At 43.6% G+C, this 24,738-nt stretch overlaps 2 protein-coding genes and 1 long non-coding RNA gene across 3 annotated transcripts in view; 2 read left to right on the top strand and 1 right to left on the bottom strand.

Moving 5' to 3' along the window:
- The window catches only part of LOC148131938 (uncharacterized), a 174,182-nt gene that overhangs the window by 53,625 nt on the left and 95,819 nt on the right, over positions 1-24,738 (bottom strand). The window lies entirely within an intron of this gene.
- LOC113424987 (olfactory receptor 2G3-like) lies at positions 606-1,618 on the top strand. The gene has a single exon (XM_026686949.2). It carries the CDS (start codon positions 606-608, stop codon positions 1,545-1,547), a length of 942 nt encoding a protein of 313 aa, XP_026542734.2. The 3' UTR covers positions 1,548-1,618.
- LOC113424986 (olfactory receptor 2G3-like) lies at positions 16,254-17,195 on the top strand. Its single transcript, XM_026686948.2, has one exon. The coding sequence runs from the start codon at positions 16,254-16,256 to the stop codon at positions 17,193-17,195; it is 942 nt and encodes a 313-aa protein (XP_026542733.2).

Below are 24,738 nucleotides of genomic sequence, written 5' to 3'. Positions count from 1 at the left end.
TTACATCGTGGTGACTAAAACTGAATGCAGTATTCCAAGTGTGGCCTCACCAAGGCATTAGAAAGTGGTATTAATTTGAATGAAATAAATGAATCAATACGTGGATAAAGGAATAAATGTGTTGCAGGGTGGGGAGGGGATCCAGCAGAACAGACTTAATGGAGACATCTTTTTTCATTGTTATATAGAAGCCTGAAGGAAGCTTCTAGAAAACCTACCTGTGCAAGACAGATGATGATGTCTTGGAAGTGGTGATGGAAATGAAGGCATCACAAAGTCTTAGCATATTTAATAGCTGAAGTTCTGATCAAATCTATGGGTGCTGAGATTTACCCTTGGCTTCCAGAATTGAGGATCATGTCCATGCAGCTCCTTTTTCTTTGCTGAAGAAAAGCCTGAGATTTTATGAATAATCAAATTTCTGTACTCTCTCAGCAATTAAAAAAAGGGGTGGGGGTGGAAGTTTTGTAACATTCCATGCTAACAGTAGGAATGCCTTGATGGCACATAATCAAGCTGACAATTGCTTAATCAGGATATTCATCTGTTCTGTACTGAATTTCTTTTTATGTCATTACTTGTTCTAATTTGTATAGACAATGAACATGGGAACCTCGTGGGAAACCAGTAACCAAAGCTACCAAGGAGAATTCATCTTGCTGGGGGTGGCTGACCAGCCACGGTTGGAGATGTTGCTCTTTGCCCTTGTTCTTGTCTGCTACATGATGACCCTTCTGGGCAACACTACTATCATTGTTGTGTCGAGCTTAGATGCAGGGCTCCATACCCCCATGTATTTCTTTCTCAGCAACCTTTCCTTCATTGACCTCTGCTTCACCACCAGCCTTGGGCCCCACATGCTGGTGAATTTCTGGAGAAAAAGCAAGACTATCACTTATGGTGGCTGTGTGGCTGAGTTGTACAATTCTCTTGCTTTGGGCTGCACAGAGTGTTCTTTGTTAGCTGTCATGGCCTATGATCGCTATGCCGCCATCTGTCATCCATTGCGCTATACTATGATTATGAGCCACTGTCTGAGCTTCATGATGGCTGCTGTTTGCTGGGTAAGTGGCTTCAGTGTCTCACTAGTTCATACAGTCATGACTCTTAAGCTTCCACTGTGTGGACAGAATCAAGTGGATCATTTCTTTTGTGAGCTCCCTGCCCTTCTTAAATTGGCTTGTGTTGACACTTCACTAAATGAGGTTGTGCTATTTTCTACTAATGTGTTGTTCCTTCTAATTCCAGTTAGTCTCATCACAATCTCCTATAGCTATATAGCTGCTGCAGTGCTGAGGATTCGCTCAGCTGAAGGCAGGAAGAGGGCCTTCAACACTTGTTCCTCTCACCTGATGGTGGTCTGGCTCTTCTATGGTACAGCCATTTTCAATTATTTCCAGCCTGTGTCCATCTCCCGTGATCGACACAAGATGATTTCCCTTTCCTATACCTTTGTCGCCACCATGCTTAATCCACTGATCTACACTCTGAGAAACAAAGACGTACATAAAGCTCTCCAAAGACTAATCAAAAATAGATTTTTGTAAGGCTTTTGATACAGTAGTACATGATAAACTGCTGTTGAAATTAAACTCTTTACAGAATTTCTGGTCCTTTGCACAAGTGGATTGCTGCTTTCCTCTCTAATAGACTGCAGAAAGTCAACATAGGGAACTCGCTGTCTAATCTTGCATCAGTTAACAATGGTGTTCCACAAGGCAGCGTCTTAGGTCCCACACTTTTTTTGCTCTATATCGGTTTATGTGATCAACTTAAAAGCAATTGCGTCCTTTTGGCCGATGATGTAAAAATATTCAATACTACAGATAATTCTGTTGTTTTGCAAAGTGATCTCGACTATATGTCTGAATGGTGATCTATTTGGCAACTTCAACTTTTGATCAATAAATGCTTTGTTGTACATATTGGTAAATGTAATCAGAATGTCAAGTATAACCTAGGAGGCATTGAACTGGCTGATGACCCTCATTTTGTCAAGGACCTAAATATACTTATCTCTGACGATATATGCTCCAAAGTTCACTTTAACAGCATTGCTAAAAAAGCATTAAGAGTTATAAATTTAGTTTTGCAGATTTTTTTCTAGAAATATTGCATTGCTAATTAGAGCTTATAAAACGTATGCTAGACCAATCTTATAGTATTGTTCAACTGTTTGGAATCTCCACCATATATCTGACATCAGTACAATTGAGTGGGTTCAGAAGATTTCACAAGAAAAGTCTTCCACTTTTCTGTATACAATAGAATTCCTTATGCTACAAGGCTCGAAATTCTCGGTTTGGATAACTTAGAACTGTGTCGCTTGCGGTCAGACCTAGGTATTGCATACAAAATTATACTTAGTAATGTTTTACCTGTAAATGACTTTATTTGTTTTAATCGCAATAATATGCGCGCAAACAACCACTTTAAACTCAATGTAAATCATTTTAAACTTCACTGTAAACAATATGATTTCTGTAATAGAGTTATCAAAGTCTGAAATGCTGTACCAGATTCAGTTGTTTCAACTACAAATTTTCACAGTTTCAGTTACAAATTGACTTTCGTGGACCTTACATCATACTTAAGTGGTTAGTAGAGGGGGCGTGCATATGTGCAATAACATGCCTATCATCCCTGTCATTGTATTTTTATTCTCTTATTCTTGTTCTCATTTTTGTTTGACAAATTCAAATAAATAAATTAAAGAAGAACTATTCAAAACTGCATTTCAAGTCTTCAAGACCCTAAAATTAAACAGTTGACATTTAATTTATTGGATATGAACTATGTCTATACTACATTACGTTACATTAGAAAATAAAACTGAAAGTGCTTTGAAATCACATGTGTTGCTTGTAACAATTATAAATAAAACACAGAATGAAATAACACTGGCAACAACTTTTGTCTTTTTAATGTAATGCTATCCCATTCATAAATGTAACAACAATACTAGGTACATATGAGCTAAGCAGCTGAACCATCATTTTTAGATCTTCACAGATATTCCAGTTTTACATGGTGTACTGGAAGCACTTAAAGAACAGTTCCATGTTTTCCTATGTTTCTGGCATGTGAGCAGCATAGCCAGCAGCTATGGAAGTCTGTACATTGCCATTGCGTAAAAAGATTTCTATAAAACGTTATCACCACCGTGCTTAATCCACTGATCTACACTCTGAGGAACAAAGAGTTGCATAAAGCTTTCCACGGACTAATGAAGAAGAAATAAACCCATGGTTCGAATCTGCATTTCAAGATTCCAAGAAATGCTCTTGATATGTTATTTTTGCAGTACTTTTGATTGTACCTTCTTTTTCTTTCTCTCTTTGTTCATAATAAATATGCCATTTATCTTGATACCACAACACTACACAATACTAATAAATTAAAAGTATAGAAACCACTAAAACCAATCATAAGAACTCATTTTCTGAAATGTGTTTACCCTGTTGTGGATAATATACTATCTTTCTATCCCTTGCTATTCCCTTGTGAAAAAGGCATCTGCTGAAGTTCTTTAAAAAAAAAATTAAAGAGAATTTGAACGGAGGTTATTACTCCACCTTAGCAAATTCCATCCATATTGTGGCTTTGCTAGGCCAAATCCTGTCTGCATTTCCCTCTTTCTTGGACACTATGAATTCCTGAACTGAGAAGAAGAGTTTTGCTCATGATTTTCTTTCCTTATGAGACCAGTTCCCAAACTTTCCCTTTGTGTAGACCCTGAGATTGTCATAATCGGTTTTTGAAGACTATAATCTAATCTAATCCAGAGTCAGCAATGGCCTTTTGGGGAATTCTATATATATATAAAATTGCTCTTCTGTGGTGTCTGCAGGACCCCAAAATTAAACAATTAACATTTAATGTATTTGATATGAACTATGTCTATGTTGCTTACATTGGAAAATAAAACTGGAAGTGCTTTGAAATCACATGAGTACCTTGTAACAATTATAAATAAAATACAGAATGAAATAGCACGGGACAACAAATTTTGTCTTTTTAATGTACTGCAGTTCTCTTGCATGGCTATCCCATTCATTCACAAATGTAACAACAATACTAGGTTCATATGAGCTAAGCAGCCGAACCATCATTTTTAGATCTTCACAGATATTCCAGTTTTATATGGTGTACTGGATGCACTTCAAGAACGGTTCCATGTTTTCCTATGTTTCTGGCATGTGAACAGCATAGCCAGCAGCTATGAAAGGCTGTACATTGCCATTATGTAAAAATAGAAGATTTCTATAAAACGGTATATGATAGGTTAAATTACAGGTTATTTTCATGATTAGCAGCCAAAAATTAATAAGAAACACCCCAAATATTCGGGAAATAAAATCCTTGTGGTCCACTGTAAGCAATCAATGAAAATAGTAAAAGTAGCAATAAAAGGTAAAGAATCACAGCAAAATTAGCATGCTATTAAAATGATCAGGAGAATAATATATCTTTGTCTGGCATCAAAAGACTACGAAGACAATACAAGTTATAGTTCACTGGATGGAGCACCCCAAATTTATGGGACTACTGACGAGAAGGCCTGTTTGTAGACACTGGTATGGAAATGAGAGTTGATTACATCAAGAGGTACCAGAATGAACAAAGAATATGTTGGCAGTTCACACAAAGAGAGTGTGTAAAGATAATTGCAAAGCAAATTTATGAAAGAAGAGTAAATGGTTCAAGAGGAAGGGAAGACTAAGAAGTCCATGGTGGGCTGAAGCTGAAGACATCCTGTTTTTACACACATATAAACAAATGTATCAATTGCTATGTAGACCAATGGCATCTAAATGCTCATCCTGAATATCAGCCATACTGACTGGAAAGTCCTCCAGGTATATCTGGAACCCATTGGAATCTCCCTAACAAAGCCAGACATGATCTACCATGTGTTTTGGGCCATAATGAGTTGAAATATAGCCACTGTGACCATGGCAACCACGAACACCGAACCAAACTAAACCGTGGCAATCCCAGCAAAAGTGCTGAAGTCATTTCATGCTGGCACTTGAGTGGAGAGCAAGAGAGAGAGAACATTGTTGAGCATGGAACAGAAGTACATAGGTTTGCTGGATGCACTTGTGTGTTGTTGTTGTTTTGGAATGCTCCCAACATTTGGAATACAATTTGTGACAAAAGAATGTAGACTGGATGGGAAATCCATGGAGAAGGCATAGGTGCCCTAGTCCCTTCCTAGTGGATCTAGATTGCATGTGGTGTCCAAAGACATTCCAGATGTTTTATCCAGTGTACATTTGTGTGTACAATTTTAATTAAATAAATTGAAGTGTCGTGTCCGTCGGGAAAGGAGACTCGGGAGCCAGTGACATAGTTCAACTCTTTATTAAGTTCCGAGATCGGCTCGGCTCACAGAAGAAAAGCGGTGGCTTTTATTCTCTGGCTGCGGCAGCCGTGGCCAATGGCACCGCTTTGAATCTCCCGCGATTAGTTTCCACCAATCGCGGGGGATTCGCGGCGGGCCAATCAGTGCAGCTTGCTCAGCCAATCAGGTTGCTGTGCGTTCTGACCAATCACAGCGCGGCACTTGCGAGTATGTTAATGGATCGTACAGAACACCCCTCCCCTCTTGGTAGGGTCCTACGTAACATAGTCCCGTAAGTAGGCGGGGCTCCGTACTTGCCTACTTGACCTGTGCAGGTTAGTTGATGATTGGCCTTTGGCCGGTTCGGTCAGGTTCTGTGTTGTTCTCTGCCTCGTCGATGGAACCGCCTGGAAGGGTGAGCCGGGACTTTTGTCGCAGCTCCCTCCCGGTCTATCCGGGCTGGTTGAGCTGCTGGTGTTGCCGCTCCCGCCCGGCCTCTCTGGGCTGGTTGAGCTGGCCTGGCTGCTTCTCCCTGGTGAGGCTTCGAGTTGGCTGTCTGTTTCTATCTCGATAGGTAAGTATTCCTGGTTTCTTTTCTGCTGGGGTTGGTTCCCGGGGCCTTCCCTCCCCTCTTGGTTTGTGCTGGGGGGTCTCCCTTCTGGGTGTATGTCTGTGTTCAATTGCGTGTCGGTTGTGTTTCCCGTGGTTGTTCTCGATCTTATTTGATCGATATGTCACTTCCATTCTAGTCCGTCGGTTGTTTGTACCCGGTACGAGTGGGGGCCTGTTGCCTGGGTTATCGTTGCCGGTATCCAGAGGGGGTCCCCTCTAAGGTTTTTTGCGTATACTGCATCTCCTGGTGTAAATGTTCGGTACCGGCTTGATGAATTGGTGGGTTTTTCGGGGTTGTATGTGGGGTGCAGCCTATCCAGGGGGGACCTTAGTTTCCTTCCCATTAGGAGTTCTGCGGGGCTTTTGTTGGTCGTTGTGTTTGGGGTTATGTGTTGGATAAAAAGAAGTTTATTTATTTTTTCCTGCATGTTTCCTGTTTTGATTTTTTGAATTGTTTTTTTCGTAAATTGGACCATTCGTTCCGCCCTACCATTCGCCACCGGATGAGCCGGCGCTGTCAGGGCGTGCCGTATTCCCCGTTCTGCTAGGAATTTCTCGAATTCCAGGGCGGTGAACTGTGGTCCGTTATCTGACACGATGACGTCTGGGAAGCCGTGGGTTGAGAATAGTCTGTTGAGTTCTCGGGTGACGGCCTCGGTGGTGGTAGTTTTCATGTCGCTTACCTCCAGCCAATTGGAGTAAGCATCTACCGTTATGAGGAATGTGTGTCCTTTTGTGGGTCTGGCGAAATCTATGTGTATCCTGGACCATGGTCCCCTGGGGTTTCCCACTCCCGGATTGGGGCGGCGGGTGGGCATGGTCTGGATTCCTGGCATTGCTTGCAGCTAGCCACCCAGGCTTCAATTTGCTTGTCCATCCCTGGCCACCAAGTGTAGCTTCTGGCCAAGGCTTTTGATCTGATGATTCCCGGGTGCCCCTCGTGTAACAAGTCCAAGAACCTTTTTTGTCATGTTTCTGGGATTACCACCCTGTCCCCCCATAATATACAACCCTTCTGCATGGAAAGTTCCAATTGTTTGTTTTTAAAAGTCCTGAATGTCTCGTCGACGTCCTTTTCCGGCCAGCCCTTCTCCGCCCATTGTAATACCCGCACCAGACGTTTGTCTTTATTGGTTTCGTGGGCAATGTCTGACGCGGTTAGGGGCAGGTTGGGTATGGCCTCGATGCTCAAGGTGGATGTTGTGGGTGCTGGGTCGGCATCCAGGTCGGTAGCGGTGTGCGGCTCAAAGCGTCTGCGTGTGTGATCGTTTTGCCGGGTCAGTGGATCAGCCGGTAACTGTAGGCGGTGAGGAACTCAGACCACCTTGTCATTCTTGGGGATAGAATGTTTGGGGTGGCCTTGTTCCCCGCCAGGATGCCCAACAACGGCTTGTGGTCCGTGATGATGGTGAATGTCCTGCCGTAGAGGTACTTGTGGAACCTTTTGACGGCGGCGATGATTGCCAGGGCTTCCTTGTCGAGTTGGCTATAGTTCCTTTCCGGCTTCGACAAGGTTCTTGAGTAAAAGGCGATGGGTGCTTCGTTTCCGTTTGGGAGTGTGTGGCTGAGGATCGCCCGATCCCGAACGGTGATGCGTCGCACGTGACTGTCAGCGGGAGGGTCTCGTTGTATTGGATGAGGACGGCATCCGATGTGAGTAGGTCCTTGGTTTGGTTGAAGGCAGCTTCCTCTCGTTTCCCCCAGGTCCAGGTGGCTGTTTGATCGAGCAGTCTATGCAACGGTTCCGCCGTGGTCGCCTTCTGGGGTAGGAAAACATTGTAGAAATTAATCAGCCCAAGAAATGCCTGCAATTCTGTTTTGTTCCTTGGTCTGGGGGCTTCTTTGATGGCTCTGATTTTTTTCTCGGTTGGGTGAATGCCGTGCCAGTCTAGGAGATATCCTAGGAACTCGACCCTCTCTGTATGCAGCTGGCATTTTTCTTTTTTGACTTTAAGCCCGGCCTCTTTGAATTTTGTTAGTACCTCCCTCAGGCGACCCTCCAGTTCTCTTTGGTTGGCTGCTGACACCAGTACGTCGTCGAAGTAGGGCACCACCCCCTTAATTCCTTGTAGGAGTCTTTCCATGAGGCTCTGGAAAATTCCTGGGGCTACGCTGACTCCAAACTGGAGTCTCTTACAGCGAAAAGCCCCCCGGTGGGTTACTATGGTTTGTGCCTCGGCGGTTTCTGCGTCGTCCGGTAACTGTTGGTAAGCTTGTGCCAGGTCGAGCTTCGCAAAGACCTTTCCTCCCCCCAGTGAGTGTAGGAGGTGCTGCACTACTGGGACGGGGTAGGCGCTTTGTTGTAAGGCGCAATTTAGGGTGGCCTTATAGTTCCCACAGATTCTCACCGACCCATCGGGCTTGACTGGGGTGACTATGGGGGTCTCCCACCGGGCATGATCAGTTGGCTCTAGGACCCCCTGTTTGATGAGCTTGTCTATCTGCTCATCAATCTTAGACTGAAGTGCGAAAGGTACCCGCCATGGTTTTAAACGTATCGGGGGAATGCTGGGGTCTAGACTGAAGGAAATAGGGGGCCCTCAGTACTTGCCTAGGGTGCTGTCAAACACTTCCTGGAAGTCCCTTGCGAGTTGCTCTTCCCAATCTGGCTCTGGGATGTGGTCGATGCCGGTTACTTCAATCCCGAGTGGCGCAAACCACTGTAGTCCCAAAAGGCTGGGTCTGTCTCTATCCACGACCGTCAAGGGAAGCCTTGCTGTACGCCCTTTGAAGGTTACTTCGAAAAGTCCTGTTCCGACTACAGGGATGCGGTTCCCTTGGTAGTCTTTAAGGATTAACTTCTGGCTTTCCAGCCCCCTCTTTTGGATTGCGGGCACCAGGCGCTTGATTTCCTGCCATGCAACCATGGAGAGGTAGGACCCGGAGTCCACCTCCATTTTGCATGGCTTGCCCTCGATGTCCACGTCCACGTATACCTTTCGGGCGTCTATGCTTGATGAATGGCCGATGACGACCGTCTGGTGGGTCTCCTCTCTCTGCCGATTTTCACTGCCCCGTCGGGCCTGACCGTCCCGGTTCCAACAACCCTCGGCTTGGCAGTCCCTGGGCCTGGGGAGGGTGCCGTCTCATCTCCGGTCGCTGTTGTCTTGTCGTCGGGGGCTGTAGGTCTTCTTGAGTCGGCAGACTCGGGCGATGTGGCCTCTTTTATCGCAGTGCCGGCAGATCATGTCGAAAAACCGGCACTCCGATCGAGGGTGGTCACCCCCGCATCCGGCACATTGGGGTCCCGACTTACGACTCCGCTGGTCGCGCCGGTCTCGTTCTGTTTGGAGGCGATGGATGTCTTCCTCCTCGTCCGTGGTGTCGGAGGCAGAGTCAAAGTCACCATGGTGTGTGGTGGTGGCCTCTCGGCGGCTTGCTTCTGGGCACGTCTCGGTGGTCGTACCTGCCTCGGAGGTCATGGCTCGGCCCCCGGTGTCCGGTCTCCGCATTCGAGCCGCCGATTTCCGGGTCGCCTCGGCTGCGGTGGCCTCGGCAAAGGCGTCGGCGAGGGAGATGTCTCCTTTGGCCATCAGCCGGCTTTGCAAGACTGGATCCTTGAGCCCGAGGACGACGCAGTCTCATAGTGCCTCGTCCATATCCGTGAACCCGCACATGCCCCCTAGATTTCGTAGGTCTGCCACGAAATCACTGATGCTCTCATCCGGTTTCTGGTCTCGCCGGTAGAAGTCGTGCCGTCTGATGAGGGTGGGCACGGCGGGAGCATAGTGGCTTTGGAGCAGCGGTTCGAGGTCGGCCCAGTCCATTGCCTTCACGTCCTCGGGTTTCGCAAGGGCTTTTGCCATCTTAAACACTGCGGGCCCGCAGTGTGTCAGGAAAACGGCCCTTTTTTTCTGCCCATTTGCGTCCTTGAGGTTGCTACTTTCCAGGAACATTAGGAACCGGTCAATGTACGATTCCCAGTCCTCAGTAGCTTGGTCGAAGGGCGCGGGCGGTGTGAGGTTGTCCATCTCGTCGATTTCGTTCCCTCGGGACCACGTGCTCGATGGGGATCAGCTCTGGAATCCCATCCTCGTCGCCAGTGTCGTGTCCGTCGGGAAAGGAGACTCGGGAGCCAGTGACTTAGTTCAACTCTTTATTAAGTTCCGAGATCGGCTCGGCTCACAGAAGAAAAGCGGCGGCTTTTATTCTCTGGCTGCGGCGGCCGCGGCCAATGGCACCGCTTTGAATCTCCCGCGATTAGTTTCCACCAATTGCGGGGGATTCGCGGCGGGCCAATCAGTGCGGCTTGCTCAGCCAATCAGGTTGCTGTGCGTTCTGACCAATCACAGCGCGGTGCTTGCGAGTATGTTAATGGATCGTACAGAACAAGAAGCAAACAATTGTGTGTTTCTTTCTCACTTCCCTTAACCTGGCATCTTGTATGGCAAAGGCTGGCAAAAATTTGTTCCATCATACAGTTCCTGCAATAGCAAACAAAATTTGCTGACACTATTTGAAATTTACTCCTTTGTTTCCCAATCCCAAACATTTGCAGATCACTCTTGCATCTTTGCTCCTGTCACTTTTCTGACCCCCTCCTTCCTTCCTGGATGAGCATTTGCAAATGGTTTCAAAGGCTTTGCTGGCCTCTAAGGGAAGTGTCTTGCTTGCTGCTAATTGTTCATCTTGAGTCCTGGTGCCCTGAGGCTTTGTGGCAACTATACTACAGAGCAACATAGCAACTTTCACTAAATGGTCCTCCCTTTGTCCTCCTCCTCCCAGAAAATGCCCACAAAGTCTACCATTCTGCTTTCTCAGATTGATTATTGTGTGTCTCTAATTTTCTGCAGGACCAGTGACCTGGAACTGCCACGATGCTGGGCTGAATAAGGTGGGCTGATGTCCCAAATTTTGATGGGGACTTCCTTTCTGCCTTTCCCATCTCCTTTGATGGTACTTATTCAATACTCCAAATATTCAAGTTGCAAGTTTCCTCTTCTTTCTTATTATTGTCTCTCTAGTGTAATTTCTCTCCTTTTTTTCTTTAAACAGAATGATGCGTTAATCTTTGCTTTTAGTTTTCTTTCCCTATAGGATCAAGTGAAATATGGTCTTGAAATGATTGCTAAAGTGCTATCTGCTTTCTCTTCAGATTAAACCCTGTGGGTCCATGCACTATTCAGACTGACTATTTTCATATTATTCGTTGCCTTAACCTTCATTCTTTCAATCATTTCTTCCTCTGTTCCTGTCTAAATATTTCTGTTAACTTTGTCTAGTTTCCTCAGTGACTCTTTCTGTTCTCTTTTTAGGGGGGGCTCCCCTCCCACCAATCTGTCTCCTGTCTCCACCTTTCAGTCCAACCTCTAGTCTCTGGCTTAGAAAGATCCATTCAGAAATGCTCCCATGTCAACTATATTGGCCTGAAAATATGTCACCTGATCCTTGAGCAGAGGCTGGTTCTTCCTGTGAAAAAGAGTCATAATTAGAGATTCTTACCTGAGATCATAAAAACATCAAAGATCTTCCAAGTCCAGGTGAGCCAAGAGGTAGCAAATTTATCTTACCCAGACACGGTTGGGACATGGAATATTTTTGGAAATGGAATGATTTGCAGTTGTAGTTATATAATTTATATAATACACACATACACACATGTATGAGGATCTATGATAATTCGCCATGGCTAACTTGCTGCATGCTAACTTGCTAACCATGGCCAAGTTGCTGCAGGACAAGAGTTACACTAATATCAAAGAAATAGTGGAATTGAATAACTAAAGAAAAGATGCAAAAGAAGGAATAGAATGAAATGTGAATTGGAAAAATTAAAATATTTTTTTTACATTTTAAATAATTAAAGAGAATTGTTAAATTGTCCTGTAGCAAGTTGTCCCATGGCAAGTTGACTATGGTGAGTTGGCCATGGCAAGTTGGCCGCAGTGAACTGGCTGTGGCAAGTTGCCTGATTCTGCATGTATGTAACAGGGAAGAAGAAATTTAGATATTTTCTCTCTCTCTCTCTCTCTCTCTCCTCCCCGCTCATCTATGATAAGTATGTCTTTTTCTTAATTATAAAGGCATTAAAATTATTTTATTTTAAAACATTTCAATATTTTCTAGAATAGAGTGAATGTTGTTCATGAAATATATTGTAACCTCAATTTTCATTGATTACAGCTGATTTCACCAATGGTCAGCTGAAGGTATCATAAATTTCTTAGTTCTTCTGGGTCTTAATGTCTGTTAGATTCTGTTTCAATGTGATTTTTGAATGAGTCTGTTCATTGTAAAATTACACCTTTAACGGACATTTTGCTTTACAAACACTGATATTCACTCTACAAATAAGAAGCTAATTTGATTTGTTTTTTAATATGAAATTGGGCAATTTACAGCTTAGATGCAAACAGGAATACAGCTAAACAATAAAATACACAAACTGTGATGCAGTTTCTAGTTATGCAATACACCTTCACACAGAGAACAAACCACAAATACCAATTTTAGGGGACAAGTATTTAAGAACATACATTTCAAAAAATATGCACAGTAAAAATTACATTGTGGAAAAAATGTACATAGGAAATGTGCACAAAAATGTTTATGTAAGAAATATTCAAATTAAAATGGTGAATTTTTTATTTCAAAAATTATACATTAATGTCAAAATGGAAAAGGACTGAAAAGTGAACTAGAATTTGATCACATCTGACTCATTCCTAACAGACCTATAATATCTTCTTAATGAATATCTTTCCAATGTTTCCCACCTTATAAACCAATTGCCTAAAATCATCAATCTCTCTTCTGTTTGTTTTTTTTCATTTAAGAGTGCTGGGTTTGTGGCAGTGATAGGAAAATTAATATGTAATCCCCCCCCCCATAAGCATAATGAGAAGTTTCTTTGTAGAAAAATAATATTTGCTTGCGCTCTCCCTCCCCCCCCCCTTCTTCTCCCTCTCTCTCCCTCCCCCCCTCTCTCTTTCCCTCTCTAACTTACTTCACTGGGTGCTTCTTGTGGGAAAGACAGGTGAAAGGGGAAAGAATATACACCACATTGCTTTGAGCTCCCGAATGGAATGCGAGATATGAATGCAATGCATAAATAGTGTGAAAGAGAGAAAAGTAGATTTGTCAGACATAAGACAGGCAAGTCTGCTGGATGGTCAAGAGAAAAGGGTGGAGGCTGGAATGTTCTTTCATTTCTCCTCTCTTGCATATTAAATATTGCTTCAGTTTTCTCTTTCTTTGATTCTTTTGTCTGCTGAAATTCCTTCAACTGTTAAATCTGCAGAAACTTAATATTGTTTTGTAGCTGGCTGTCCATTTTCTAAAAGTCTTTCTTAATGGGCATGGGATTATTATGGGGTAGAAGATTGCATTTTATCCCCTGTTTTCTGAAACTTTCATTTGTTCTGCAAGAAGCACTTCAGGAAGTGTTTTGAATCTCCAGATTTTAGTGGGAGATAAATGTAATAAATAAATTAATATCTGGATAAAGGAATAAATGTGTTGCAGATGGGGAGAGGATTCAGCAGAACAGACCTACAGTAATTGAAACATCTTTTTTTCATTGTCATATAGAAACATGAAGGAGGCTTCTGGAAAACCTACCTGTGCAGGACAGGTGATCACATCTTGGAAATGGTGACGGAGATGAAGCAGGTGGTTGAGTCACAGAATCTTAGTATAATTCATGCCTGAAATCCCAATCAAATCTATGGGATGCTGAGATTTGCCCATGGCCTCCAGAATTGAGGCTCATGTCCATGCAATTCCCATTCCTTTGATGAACAAAAGGCTAAGATTTTATAAGTACGCAAGTAACTAAATCTACCGCTGTTCCCAAATTAAAAAGTTAATGAGAAATTGATCATATTCAACCCTTCCTAATCGGTATTTTTTCAGTGTTTCCCATTAATGGGCTAAATACGGCAATTTCCCTTCTTCTTCTTCTTCTTCTTCTTCTTCTTCTTCTTCTTCTTCTTCTTCTTCTTCTTCTTCTTCTTCTTCTTCTTCTTCTTCTTCTTCTTCTTCTTCTTCTTCTTCTTCTTCTTCTTCTTCTTTCATTTAAGTGTGTTGTAGGTAGTGAGGAAAATTAATATGTAATTTGGGTGACTTTAGGAAAAAGCTTAATGTCAGTAAGGCTTATATCTGGCTACGTTGACCTCCTTGTGTGATGCCAATGTCCATACATATTAAATTATATCTTATCCATCTGGGGTTCTCTATATGGAAAATATTATGTGGTTTTTTTTGTGACCTTGCACAATTTTTCTCTCTCTTTCTCCCTCCCTCCCTCTCTCTCTCTCTCTGTGTGTGTGTGTGTGTGTGTGTGTGTCTTTCTCTATATCTCTGTTACTCTCTCTCTCTTTGGGCTCAATTGCGGTTGTAAGTTGAGGACTACCTGTATTGGGATGAGTTGCAGTAGGAGATGACATCTTTTTTCCCCATTTCTTGAAACTTTCCTTCATTCTGCAATAACCACTTCAGCTAGTCTTATTGTTTAAATCACTGAATATTGGTGAAATGTAAGTATAACAAGTGAGTGAATTGATACCTGAATAAAGGAATAAATGTGTTGCAGGTGGGGAGAGAATCCAGCAAAACATCTTGGAACATCTTTTTTACTGTGATATAGAAACTGAAGGAGACGACTGGAAAAGATACTTTTGTAAGACAGGTGATCACAGCTTAGAGATGAGCAGAAATCACTGCCCAATGTTGTGATTGGACTCCAACTATCTGTACATTCGTAGACTATATCCATGAGAAGAGCAGGGGACATAAGGTATTGCCCCTAATTTTCCTGCACAGAGGAAGTTGTTCCAAAATAAGATGCTATGCTAAAATATTACTATTTAGTCAGACACCATGCACAATCAGGATGATCATTTAGAGGCCAAACGGTAACCGCGAGAATTTTACAAATAGTGTAGATAAGATGAATATCAGGGGTGGGGCTGCTGGGGGTTCGCAGGCGTTCAGGGGAGCCCCTAGCTAAGATTTTGTGCAGTTCTGAGAACCCCCAAATCTCACTCCTGGCTGGCCCTGCCCACCCTGCCCCTCCCCTCCCAGGAGTCCCCATGCGGCCCGTTTTAGATTTAGGTAAGTGCAGGGCGCATACGGAGGCTCGGGGAGGGTGAAAAACAGGCCTCCCGGAAATTTGGGAAGGCCGGAAATGGGCCTGTTTCCAGCTTCCAGAGAGCCTCCAGAGCCCAGAGAGGCCATTTTCGCCCTCCCGGAGGCTCAAGGAAAGCCTCCAGAGCTCAGGGAGGGCAAAATGTCCCCCACCAATTGTGGTGCAGGAGGCCTACTACGCCACGCCCACCATGGCCACGCCCACTCAGCAACCGGGCAGAGAACCCCTTGCTAAAAATTTTGAAGCCCACCCCAATAAATATCCTTCATTTTTTTCCCATTCATGTCATATTTATATTCACAAATTAAGCTATTGTGATCCTAGTTATGCTTTAAGAGCTTTTTGAATAAGATAAGAGGGAAACTGATGCCTTAAGCCACTGATATTATGGCAAGTGGGACTCACCCAAAAGGTCCATGGCTTAAGGTGACTCTCCCTTATTTTATTTTTTTTAAAGCCTATAAAACTTTTGACCGTACCCATTCTTGGGGTGGAAAAAGAATTCTAGCAGAATACGGTCAGTGTTTGATGTTCATTATTTATGTTTATTACATAGGACTTCAACTACAACTTTAGCCTCTGATTTATGTCAAAGTTCCAAAATCTATTGATTGTATTATACAACCGAATAATGCAATGTTTTCTGCATTATTACTAACATATTCACTTCTTCCTTAGTAAGACTGTGCTTTATATTACAGATATCATAATCTTTGTGTGGTTAACAATGGTATCTATAAGTGTTTGTGAAGACCCCTGACAGGGGCTATCTAACAGAACTAGGATTAGGGGAGCAGGTTTTGTGTAGCTAGAAATCAAATAAATTTATGTGCAGGAAATTCATTGTACCTAGCTAACAACATCCAATCAGAGGTTAGATAGGATGTCCAGAAGGCAATTATCAATCTTTTTGATAAAGAGTGGGCAACAGGAAAATAAAATAGATGGGTAGATCTTTAACTTATCAACCATACACAATTCCTCCCTTGTGGTTTTTAAGGCATTGCATGGTGAGAAAGCAGTGCCAAAGGATATGGACCTCCAATCATTTTCACAGTGTCCACTAATTAAAGGTTAATCTAAATTACTAGAGATAGCATTCAAGCCTTACTCCAAAATTGGGATTCATTTGATCATGCTGGAATCCTATCTGTTTCGTACAGGATTCCTTTTTTATGTCATTACTTGTTCTAATTTATATAGACAATGAACATGGAAACCTTGTGGGAAAACAGTAACCAAAGCTACCAAGGAGAATTCATCTTGCTGGGAGTAGCTGACCGGCCACGCTTGGAGATGTTACTCTTTGCCCTTGTTCTTGTCTGCTATTTGATGGCACTCTTGGGCAACACAACCATCATTATAGTATCAAGACTAGATCCAGGCCTCCGTACCCCCATGTATTTCTTCCTCAGCAATCTTTCCTTAATTGATATCTGTTTCACCACCAGTCTTGGGCCACAGATTCTGATGAACTTCTGGAGAAAAAGCAAGACCATCTCTTATGGTGCCTGTGTATCTGAGCTCTACATCTCTCTTGCCGTGGGCTCCACTGAGTGTATTTTGTTGATGGTCATGGCCTATGATCGCTATGCTGCCATCTGTCATCCACTGCACTACACTACCACTATGAGCCACTCTCTGTGTATCACAATGGCTTCTGTCTCCTGGATAAGTGGCTTCAGCCATTCACTAATTCATACCGTGATGATTCTTAGGCTTCCACTGTGTGGGCGAAATCAGGTAGATCATTTATTTTGTGAGCTCCCTGCCTTTCTTAAATTGGCTTGTGTTGACACTTCACTTAATGAGGTTTTGGTACTTGCAGGTAGTATAGTGTTCCTCCTAGTACCAGTTAGTCTCATCACAGTCTCTTATGGCTATATAGCTACTGCAGTACTGAGAATCCGCTCAGCTGAGGGCAGGAAGAGGGCCTTCAACACTTGTTCCTCCCACTTGATGGTGGTCTGGCTTTTTTATGGCACGTCCATCTTCAGTTATCTTCTGCCTCGTTCCACCTCCTCCCATGATGAAGTCAAGCTAACTTCCCTTTTCTATGCCTTTGTCACCACCATGCTTAATCCACTGATCTACACACTGAGAAATAAAGAGGTACGGAAAGCTCTCCAAAGACTAATGAAGAAATAAACACACAATTCTAAGCTGCCTTTGAAGGCTCAACAGGAATACTCTTTATTTGTTGTTCTTTAAGTGGTTTTGATTGTATCTTCCTTTCTCTCTCTTTTTGTCATGATAAAATTGTAACATATCTAGATACCACAACAGTACTCAAGACTGCAAATTAAAGAGTATACTTCCATCTTGGGTCAACTATGTCCTGTGATATCTCAGAAGTTTCATTCTCCTGTAAAAAAGGCATCTCCTGAAGTTCTTACTGTGTTCTTTTAAAGAGAATTTGAATTGACATTATTCCACCCTTGCAAATGCTATCTGTATTATGATTTTTCCCTCCTTCTTTAACATTCTTATATCCTGAACCTAAAAGAACAATTTGTTCATGATTTTCTCTGCCTACAAGAACAGTTGCCAGATTTTCCCCCTAGGTAGACCATGACATTGTCACCCTGGGTTTTTGATGACTATTATAAAATCCAAAGCCTGCAATGCAGTCTTTAAGGATTCCATATATACAAAAGCCCTTCCATGGTGTCTGCAGTATCCAAAAATTAAACACTTGACAAATTTCTTTGAAATAAAGCAAGACTAACCTACTTGCCATTAGAAAATAAGCTGGGGGTGTTTTGAAATTAAATGTATTGATTGCAACAATTCATGAAATGTTTTATGAAATGCAGGATAATATATAGAAGAAATTACCAATGGACAACAAATTATGTGAAAAGTTTTGAAAAATCTTTGGTGGTTATTGTTCTGTACAGTCATTTACATACTCGTAAGCCCCGCGTTGTAACCGACTCAGTTTGGAGTCAGCGTGGCCCAGAGAATTTTCCAGAGCCTCATGGAGAGACTGCTGCGAGGAATAAAAGGGGTGGTCCCCTATTTCGACGACGTACTAGTGTGGACAGCCAACCGGGAAGAACTAGAGGGTCGCCTAAGGGAGGTACTAGAAAAATTCAAGGGGGCCGGGCTAAAAGTAAAGAGAGAGAAATGCCAGCTATGCACAGAGCAGGTCGAGTTTCTAGGGTACCTCCTAGACCGACATGGCATCCACCCAACCGGAAACAAAATCAAAGCCATCAAGGAAGCCCCACACCCAAGAACAAAACAGAGCTGCAGGCATTTCTGGGACTGCTCAATTTTTACAATGTGTTCTTGCCCCAAAAGCGACCGCAGCCTATCATTGCATAGGCTCCTGGATAAGACGGCCAAATGGACCTGGGGAAACGTGAGGACACCGCATTCAGGAAAACCAAGGACCTGCTCACCTCGGATGCCGTCCTCATACAATATAATGAGACCCTACCCTCGCCGTCACATGCGACGCCTCACCCTTTGGAGTTGGCGCCGTCCTCAGCCACACACTCCCGGACGGAAAAGAAGCACCCATCGTGTTCTTTTCAAGAACACTCAGCAAACCAGAAAGGAACTACAGCCAGTTGGACAAGGAGGCCCTGGCCATCGTTGCAACAGTAAAGAAGTTCCATGAGTACCTCTACGACCGCCGATTCACCATCATCACAGACCACAAGCCGCTGCTGGGAATCCTGGCTGGGAACAAGGCCACCCGAACATCCTATCCCCCAGGATGACAAGGTGGTCCGAGTTCCTCGCTGCCTACGACTACCGGCTCACACACACCGACCCGGTGGGACGATCACCCATGCAGACGCGCTGAGCCGCTCGCCACTACCCAACCTAGACGCGCCCGACCCAGCCCCCACGACGACCACCCTCAGCATAGAGGCATTGCCCGACCTACCCATAACCGCGTCAGACATTGCCGAGAGACTAATAAAGACAAACGTCTGGCGCGGGGTATTACATTGGGTAGAAAAAGGGTGGCGGAACAAGACAACGATGAATCATTCAGGACATTCCGGAACCGGCAAACAGAACTGTCATTACAGAAAGGTTGTTTGTTATGGGGGACAGGGTGGTCATACCAGAAAAATTGCAAGGAAAGTATTAAAGTTGTTGCACGAAGGGCACCGGGCATCGTGAGAACAAAAGCCTTGGCCAGAAGTTACGCTTGGTGGCCAGGCATGGACAAGAAAATCGAGGCTTGGGTGGCCAAGTGCTCACGCTGCCAAGAAACCGGACCAAATCCTCCCGCCGCGCCAATCCTAGAATGGGAAACCCCCAGGGGCCATGGTCCAGGGTCCATATAGACTTTGCCGGGCCCACAAAAACACATTCCTCATCACGGTGGATGCTTACTCCAATTGGCTGGAGGTAAGCAACATGAAAACCACCACAACAGAAGCTGTCACCAAGGTACTCAGCAAGCTCTTCGCAACCCACGGCCTCCCAGATGTCATCGTGTCAGACAACGGGCCCCAATTCACCTCGCTAGAATTCGAAAAATTCCTAGCGGAGCGGGGCATATGACACGCACTGACAGCGACGGCACATCCAGCGGCCAATGGTAGGGCGGAACGGATGGTTCAATTTACAAAGAAAACCCTCCAAAAGATCGAACATGGGGAAATACAAGAAAAAATAAATAAAATGCTTCTAATACAACATATAACCCCAAACACAACGACAAACAAAAGCCCGGCAGAATTACTAATGGGGAGGAAACTAAGGTCCCCACTCGACAGACTACACCCCATACAACCCGGAAAAAACCCCAGACTCATCAAGCAAGCACCGGGTTTTGCACCAGGCGACGCAGTCTACGCAAAGAACCTTACCGGAGACCCACTATGGGTACCGGCAACCATAACCAACTGACAGGCCCCCACTCCTACCGGCTGCAGACAACGGACGGACAAACATGGAAACGCCACATCGATTAATTAAGATCAAGGACAAGAAACACAACCGACACGCAATCAAACACAGGCGACCCCATTAACACAAACCAAGAGGGGAGGGAATACACAGGGGATCAAGAAATAATAGAAAATAACCAGCAATACTCACCGGTTAACAGCCAACTCGAAGCCTCACCAGGAAGAAACAGCCAGGCCAGCTCAACCAGCCCAGAAAGACTAGGCGGGAGCGGCGAGTCGCAGCTCGACCAACCCGGTAGACCGGGAGGGAGCTGCAACAAGAGGCCCGCGACACCTTCCAGGCGGTTCCATCGACGAGACCAAGAGAAACAGAGGACCCGACCGAACCAGCCGAGAGCCAAACAACAACTAACCTGCGCAGGTCCAGTAGGCAAGTACGGGCCCGCCTACCTACAGGACTACGTTACATAGGACCGAACCAAGAGGGGAGGGTGTTCTGTACAGTCATTTACATACTCGTAAGCCCCACGTTGCGATTGGCTAAAGCACACGGCGACCGGATTGGTCGGCGAGCCGCACTGATTGGCCCGTTGTGAATCCCCGCGATTGGTGGAAACTAATCGCGGGAGATTCAGCGGTGCCATTGGCAGCGTCGCCGCGGCTTGGGAATAAAAAGCCGCAGTTTTTCCCTCAAAGCTTAAGCTGTACCGGAGCACAATAAAGAGCTGAAACCAGTCACTGACTCCGAGCTTCCTTCCTACGGCAACACAACAGTTATGATAGTTCCTTTCAAACTAAACACAAAAATAATGTCAGAATGAACTGCATCATGTAGGAATCTTCAAAAATATGAAATTGGCCTTTAATGAATATGATGTGTTTAACCACTTAATGCCTCTGTCAACTTTGGAAGCCATATTCCACGCTGCCACATAGCCTGAGAAAGTGGGAGGAGGGTGATTCAATTGAGTAGTTCTAAGTAGACAAAATAAAATTCTTTTCTTAGTTCAAGGTTATTAAGTGTGGCACAGCAGAGAAAAAGGATCTTACACTGAGACAGATTGTGATTGGTCCATGTGATGTGATGATGGGAAAAAGCGGGATGGATTGTAGTTTGGGACATTGTGGAAAGTCAGGGAAACTTTTAGTTTCAAGATTCCACAGATGTGCCAGGTGTTATTCTAATAAAGGTACTTTTGAGATTATGCTTGTCTCGGAGTTACTGATCGGAATGGAGGTTTGCTGGAACGCTGACAGCCTCTTGACAAATTATACAGTTCAACAGGTTTGTACTTGATGTCTGATGCATCTTGCTACAGTCACTGATAGTCAGCCAGCATGGATGGATTCCAGTTGCCATGATACTGTTTTTCCATGGTGGCATTGTCCTAGTGAAACTTTCACCATGTTGGTCACTGAATGCACCTGGATTTTTGGGAAAGAAGTCCAAGTGTGAATGCAGAAAATGAATCTTCAGTGACCTATTCCATTGCATGCTGTAAGAAGTTTGTCAACCAACTGAATGTAATTCAGTGTTCTATAGTTGCCACGAAAATTCTCACAAACATCTTTGCATACTTTCCAGGTGATTTTCTCTGGCCTCACTAACAGATCTTTGACCCACTTGTCTTGGAAATGTGGTGTAAATGTTGGAAAATGTGTAATAAAAATTAATAATTAAAAAATATTAATTTTTATTACACATTTTCCAACATTTACATCACATTTCCAACATTTACACCACATTTCCAACATTTACAGTGCTTCAGTATCGGTATCACTCATAATTACATATTAATATTTTTATTTTTCTTCCTTTTCTCTTATATGCTATTCTTATAATAATATTATTACATATATATTTTACCTTTTCACAAATATATATATATATATATATATATATATATATATATATATATATATATATATATATATATATATATATATATATATATATGTTTTCTGAGGTTCTCATGGTATTTGTATGTGGATCTTTGGTTATTCGGGTTTCTCCGCGTAAGATTCAAGTATCTAGGCACGTTTAGAGCGAGGTCCACTCGCCATCTTCAGGCTGGTGCTTTCGGCTTAGTGCCAGTGCAAGCCAGTGCAAGACCATTTAGCAAAGCACCAGCCTGAAGATGGCGAGTGGGACCTGCCAAATGTTGCCTGAGATACTTTGAATCTTCGCAGGAGAAAACCGACAACAAAGATCCATATATATATATATATATATATATATATATATATATATATATATATATATATATATATATATATATATTATTCAGCTTTGTTCGGGTATTTTCCCACGTCATTATAGTTGTGCTTTTAAAGTTGTAACGACATTTTGGCAGAATCTCATCTGCCATCATCAGGCTTCTGTATTGTGTTAGTCTGTGAGTCATTTCTGTTTTAAATTTGGTGCTAGCCTATTGCTGTGTTAGAATGTTTTTTTTCTTCAGTGTGTGTATGCGCAGAGCTGCCAGAAGGCAAGAACAGCTAAGACAAAAGGGGCGACTCGGGAGTAAGGCTTGGAGGTGATTGGCCCTACCTTAAGACATAAAGGAGGAGCAAAGGGACAGGAATCTTTGCAGGAAGCAACTTTGTTCATATTGGTTGGTTTGAAACCTGAAGCTCTGTGTTGAATTCGTGCTCCGTTTGGCCTCGTATAACTAATTGGAAATTTAGTTGTTGGCAGCATTTCAAGGAAGATAAAGTTGCGTGCTTGTCAGACTTATCCTGAAGACTTTGGCAGGCTTCCATGGAACTATTTACAAACTGTGAGACTCATTATGGGCTGTGAATGACTAAAATTCATAGTGGTTGAAATTTTTAAAAAGGGTTTGGGGACTAACGTGTGTTTGTTAGTGTCTCAATAAGCCTTGGTCAGAACATTGGGTGACCATTTAAAGGAAGAACATTTAGGCAATTTAGCCAAACAAAGAGAGTGTGGAAATATAACTGCAAAACAGATATATACATGAGTAGCACCATGGCGTTCAGAATCTTCCCAGGAAGATAATACCCTGATGTTGTGACTGAACGGTTTGAGCCTGCTGTGAGCTTTGAGTCTGATGTATCAGAAGACACAGGGTCGAGTGATGAGGAAGGTTTGGCATTGGAATTGGAGCCTGCTCTAATGAGAGATGCAGACTTGAGCCAGGAGGATGAGGGAGTGTCGGAAACTCCCTCCTCTCCAGAACCTTCCACTTCAATCATGCCTCAGGTGTCAGAAGCTGATCCACAGAACATACCAGAGTCCTTGAGTGATGACGAATGTTGGGTTGATGCAAGGACTAGATGTAGGTTGAGACGTCAAGCACAATTTGAAAAGAAACATCAAGTCAGAGACTAATTAGAGAGATTGACACGTCCCTCCAAGGAATATAAGGAGGCGTGTTAGTTAATGGCCCTTGTCTGGATCAAACTTCATTAATTACTGCGCAGCTTTGAAGAAGCCCTCTGTTCCTGATTTATCTTGCGTTATCTCGGCTTGAAGACAGTTTCTGGGAAAGCTGCCAACGACGATTTCAGAGACAAGTTAACTCTGTGATTTCTGGTATTATTTGTTCGTGTTTATTTCTTCAGGACATTTGGACTCTCACTTGTGGCTACAAGTGAGACAGAACACCCTGAGATGGAAAATATAATATACAGGCTATTATATTCTTGTATCGTAGAAGAATCCAGATCCAAAGAGTGACCTACCATGGATTTGGGGCCATAACAAGTTGAAATATAGATAATATGACATGGCAGCCACAAACCGTTTAGCAGACTCAGCCAAGGCAGTTGAGGGGCCAATGTAGATGGAAAGAGGGACAATACTTCTGAGCAATGGAGCAGAATTACATAGGCCTGTTAGGTTCACTTGTGTTTGTTTGTTTTTTGTGATGCTGCCAAATTTGGAATACAATTTGTGGCAAAAGAATGTAGACTGGATGGAGAGTCCATGGAGAGGACATAGCTGCCCTGATCCCCTCATGATTGGTCTAGATTGGGTGTGGGGTTCTCCCGGTGTAACAACCGGTTCACTAATCGTTGTCAGGTTTCCAAGTGATGAAATCCATTTAAAAAGAAAAGTACAAAGTCAATCTTTCAAAAAGATTTATTTTATTTAGGAAAGCATCAAATTGGCAAAGCCCATGGTAATTCCGGATCTGACACAACCCGGAATTACCCCGCAATATTACAAGTTAGAAACAACCCTCAAAAGTCACATTCTCCAAGAGAAATAATTCAACAATGCTTGATGTCATAAATCTCCACCTCAAGGGGCCCAAGCAAGGACAGCTCAGTTCCCACAGGAAGGAAGATCACCTAGCCAAAACATCTTTCTTTATCTCCACTCCTCCCCCCTTAGGAATGTGTCAAGCCCAAAACCCTTCCCCCCATGACTACCACAAAGAAAGTAAGAAAAAGAATATATAAGACTAACTAAAATGGCTACACTTATGTCAATTTCGGGCTTGACAATCGTGCGCTTCGCTATCACAATTACTTACCTTCAATGTTACTTCAGGGAAGTAACACAGCTGAGGCACGACAATCCGTTCTGCCACGTGAATCAGCTGAGCAGATATAGGTGAGCACAATGCAGGAGCGGGCGGGCGGGCAGGCCGACATGATCGTCAGATCAAACCGGTTTGGAGCCAGCTGATCAGCGCAGCTAGGGCTTCACCCAAACCAGTCCGAACTGGGAGAATCACACCCCTGCATCTGTCTCACCTGTAGCCACAAGGTGAGAGTCCAAATGTCCCAAAGGTCAGTCTCTCTAATTAGTCTCTGATTTGACGTTTCCTTTGAAATTG

This window comes from Notechis scutatus, chromosome 2 (genome assembly GCF_049901735.1).
Source record: "Notechis scutatus isolate UNSWTSFEM ecotype Mainland chromosome 2, rNotScu1.2, whole genome shotgun sequence".
NCBI lineage: Eukaryota > Metazoa > Chordata > Lepidosauria > Squamata > Elapidae > Notechis > Notechis scutatus.
The sequence above is the reverse complement of the archived record's forward strand: the minus strand, read 5'-3'. Positions and strand labels throughout refer to the sequence as shown.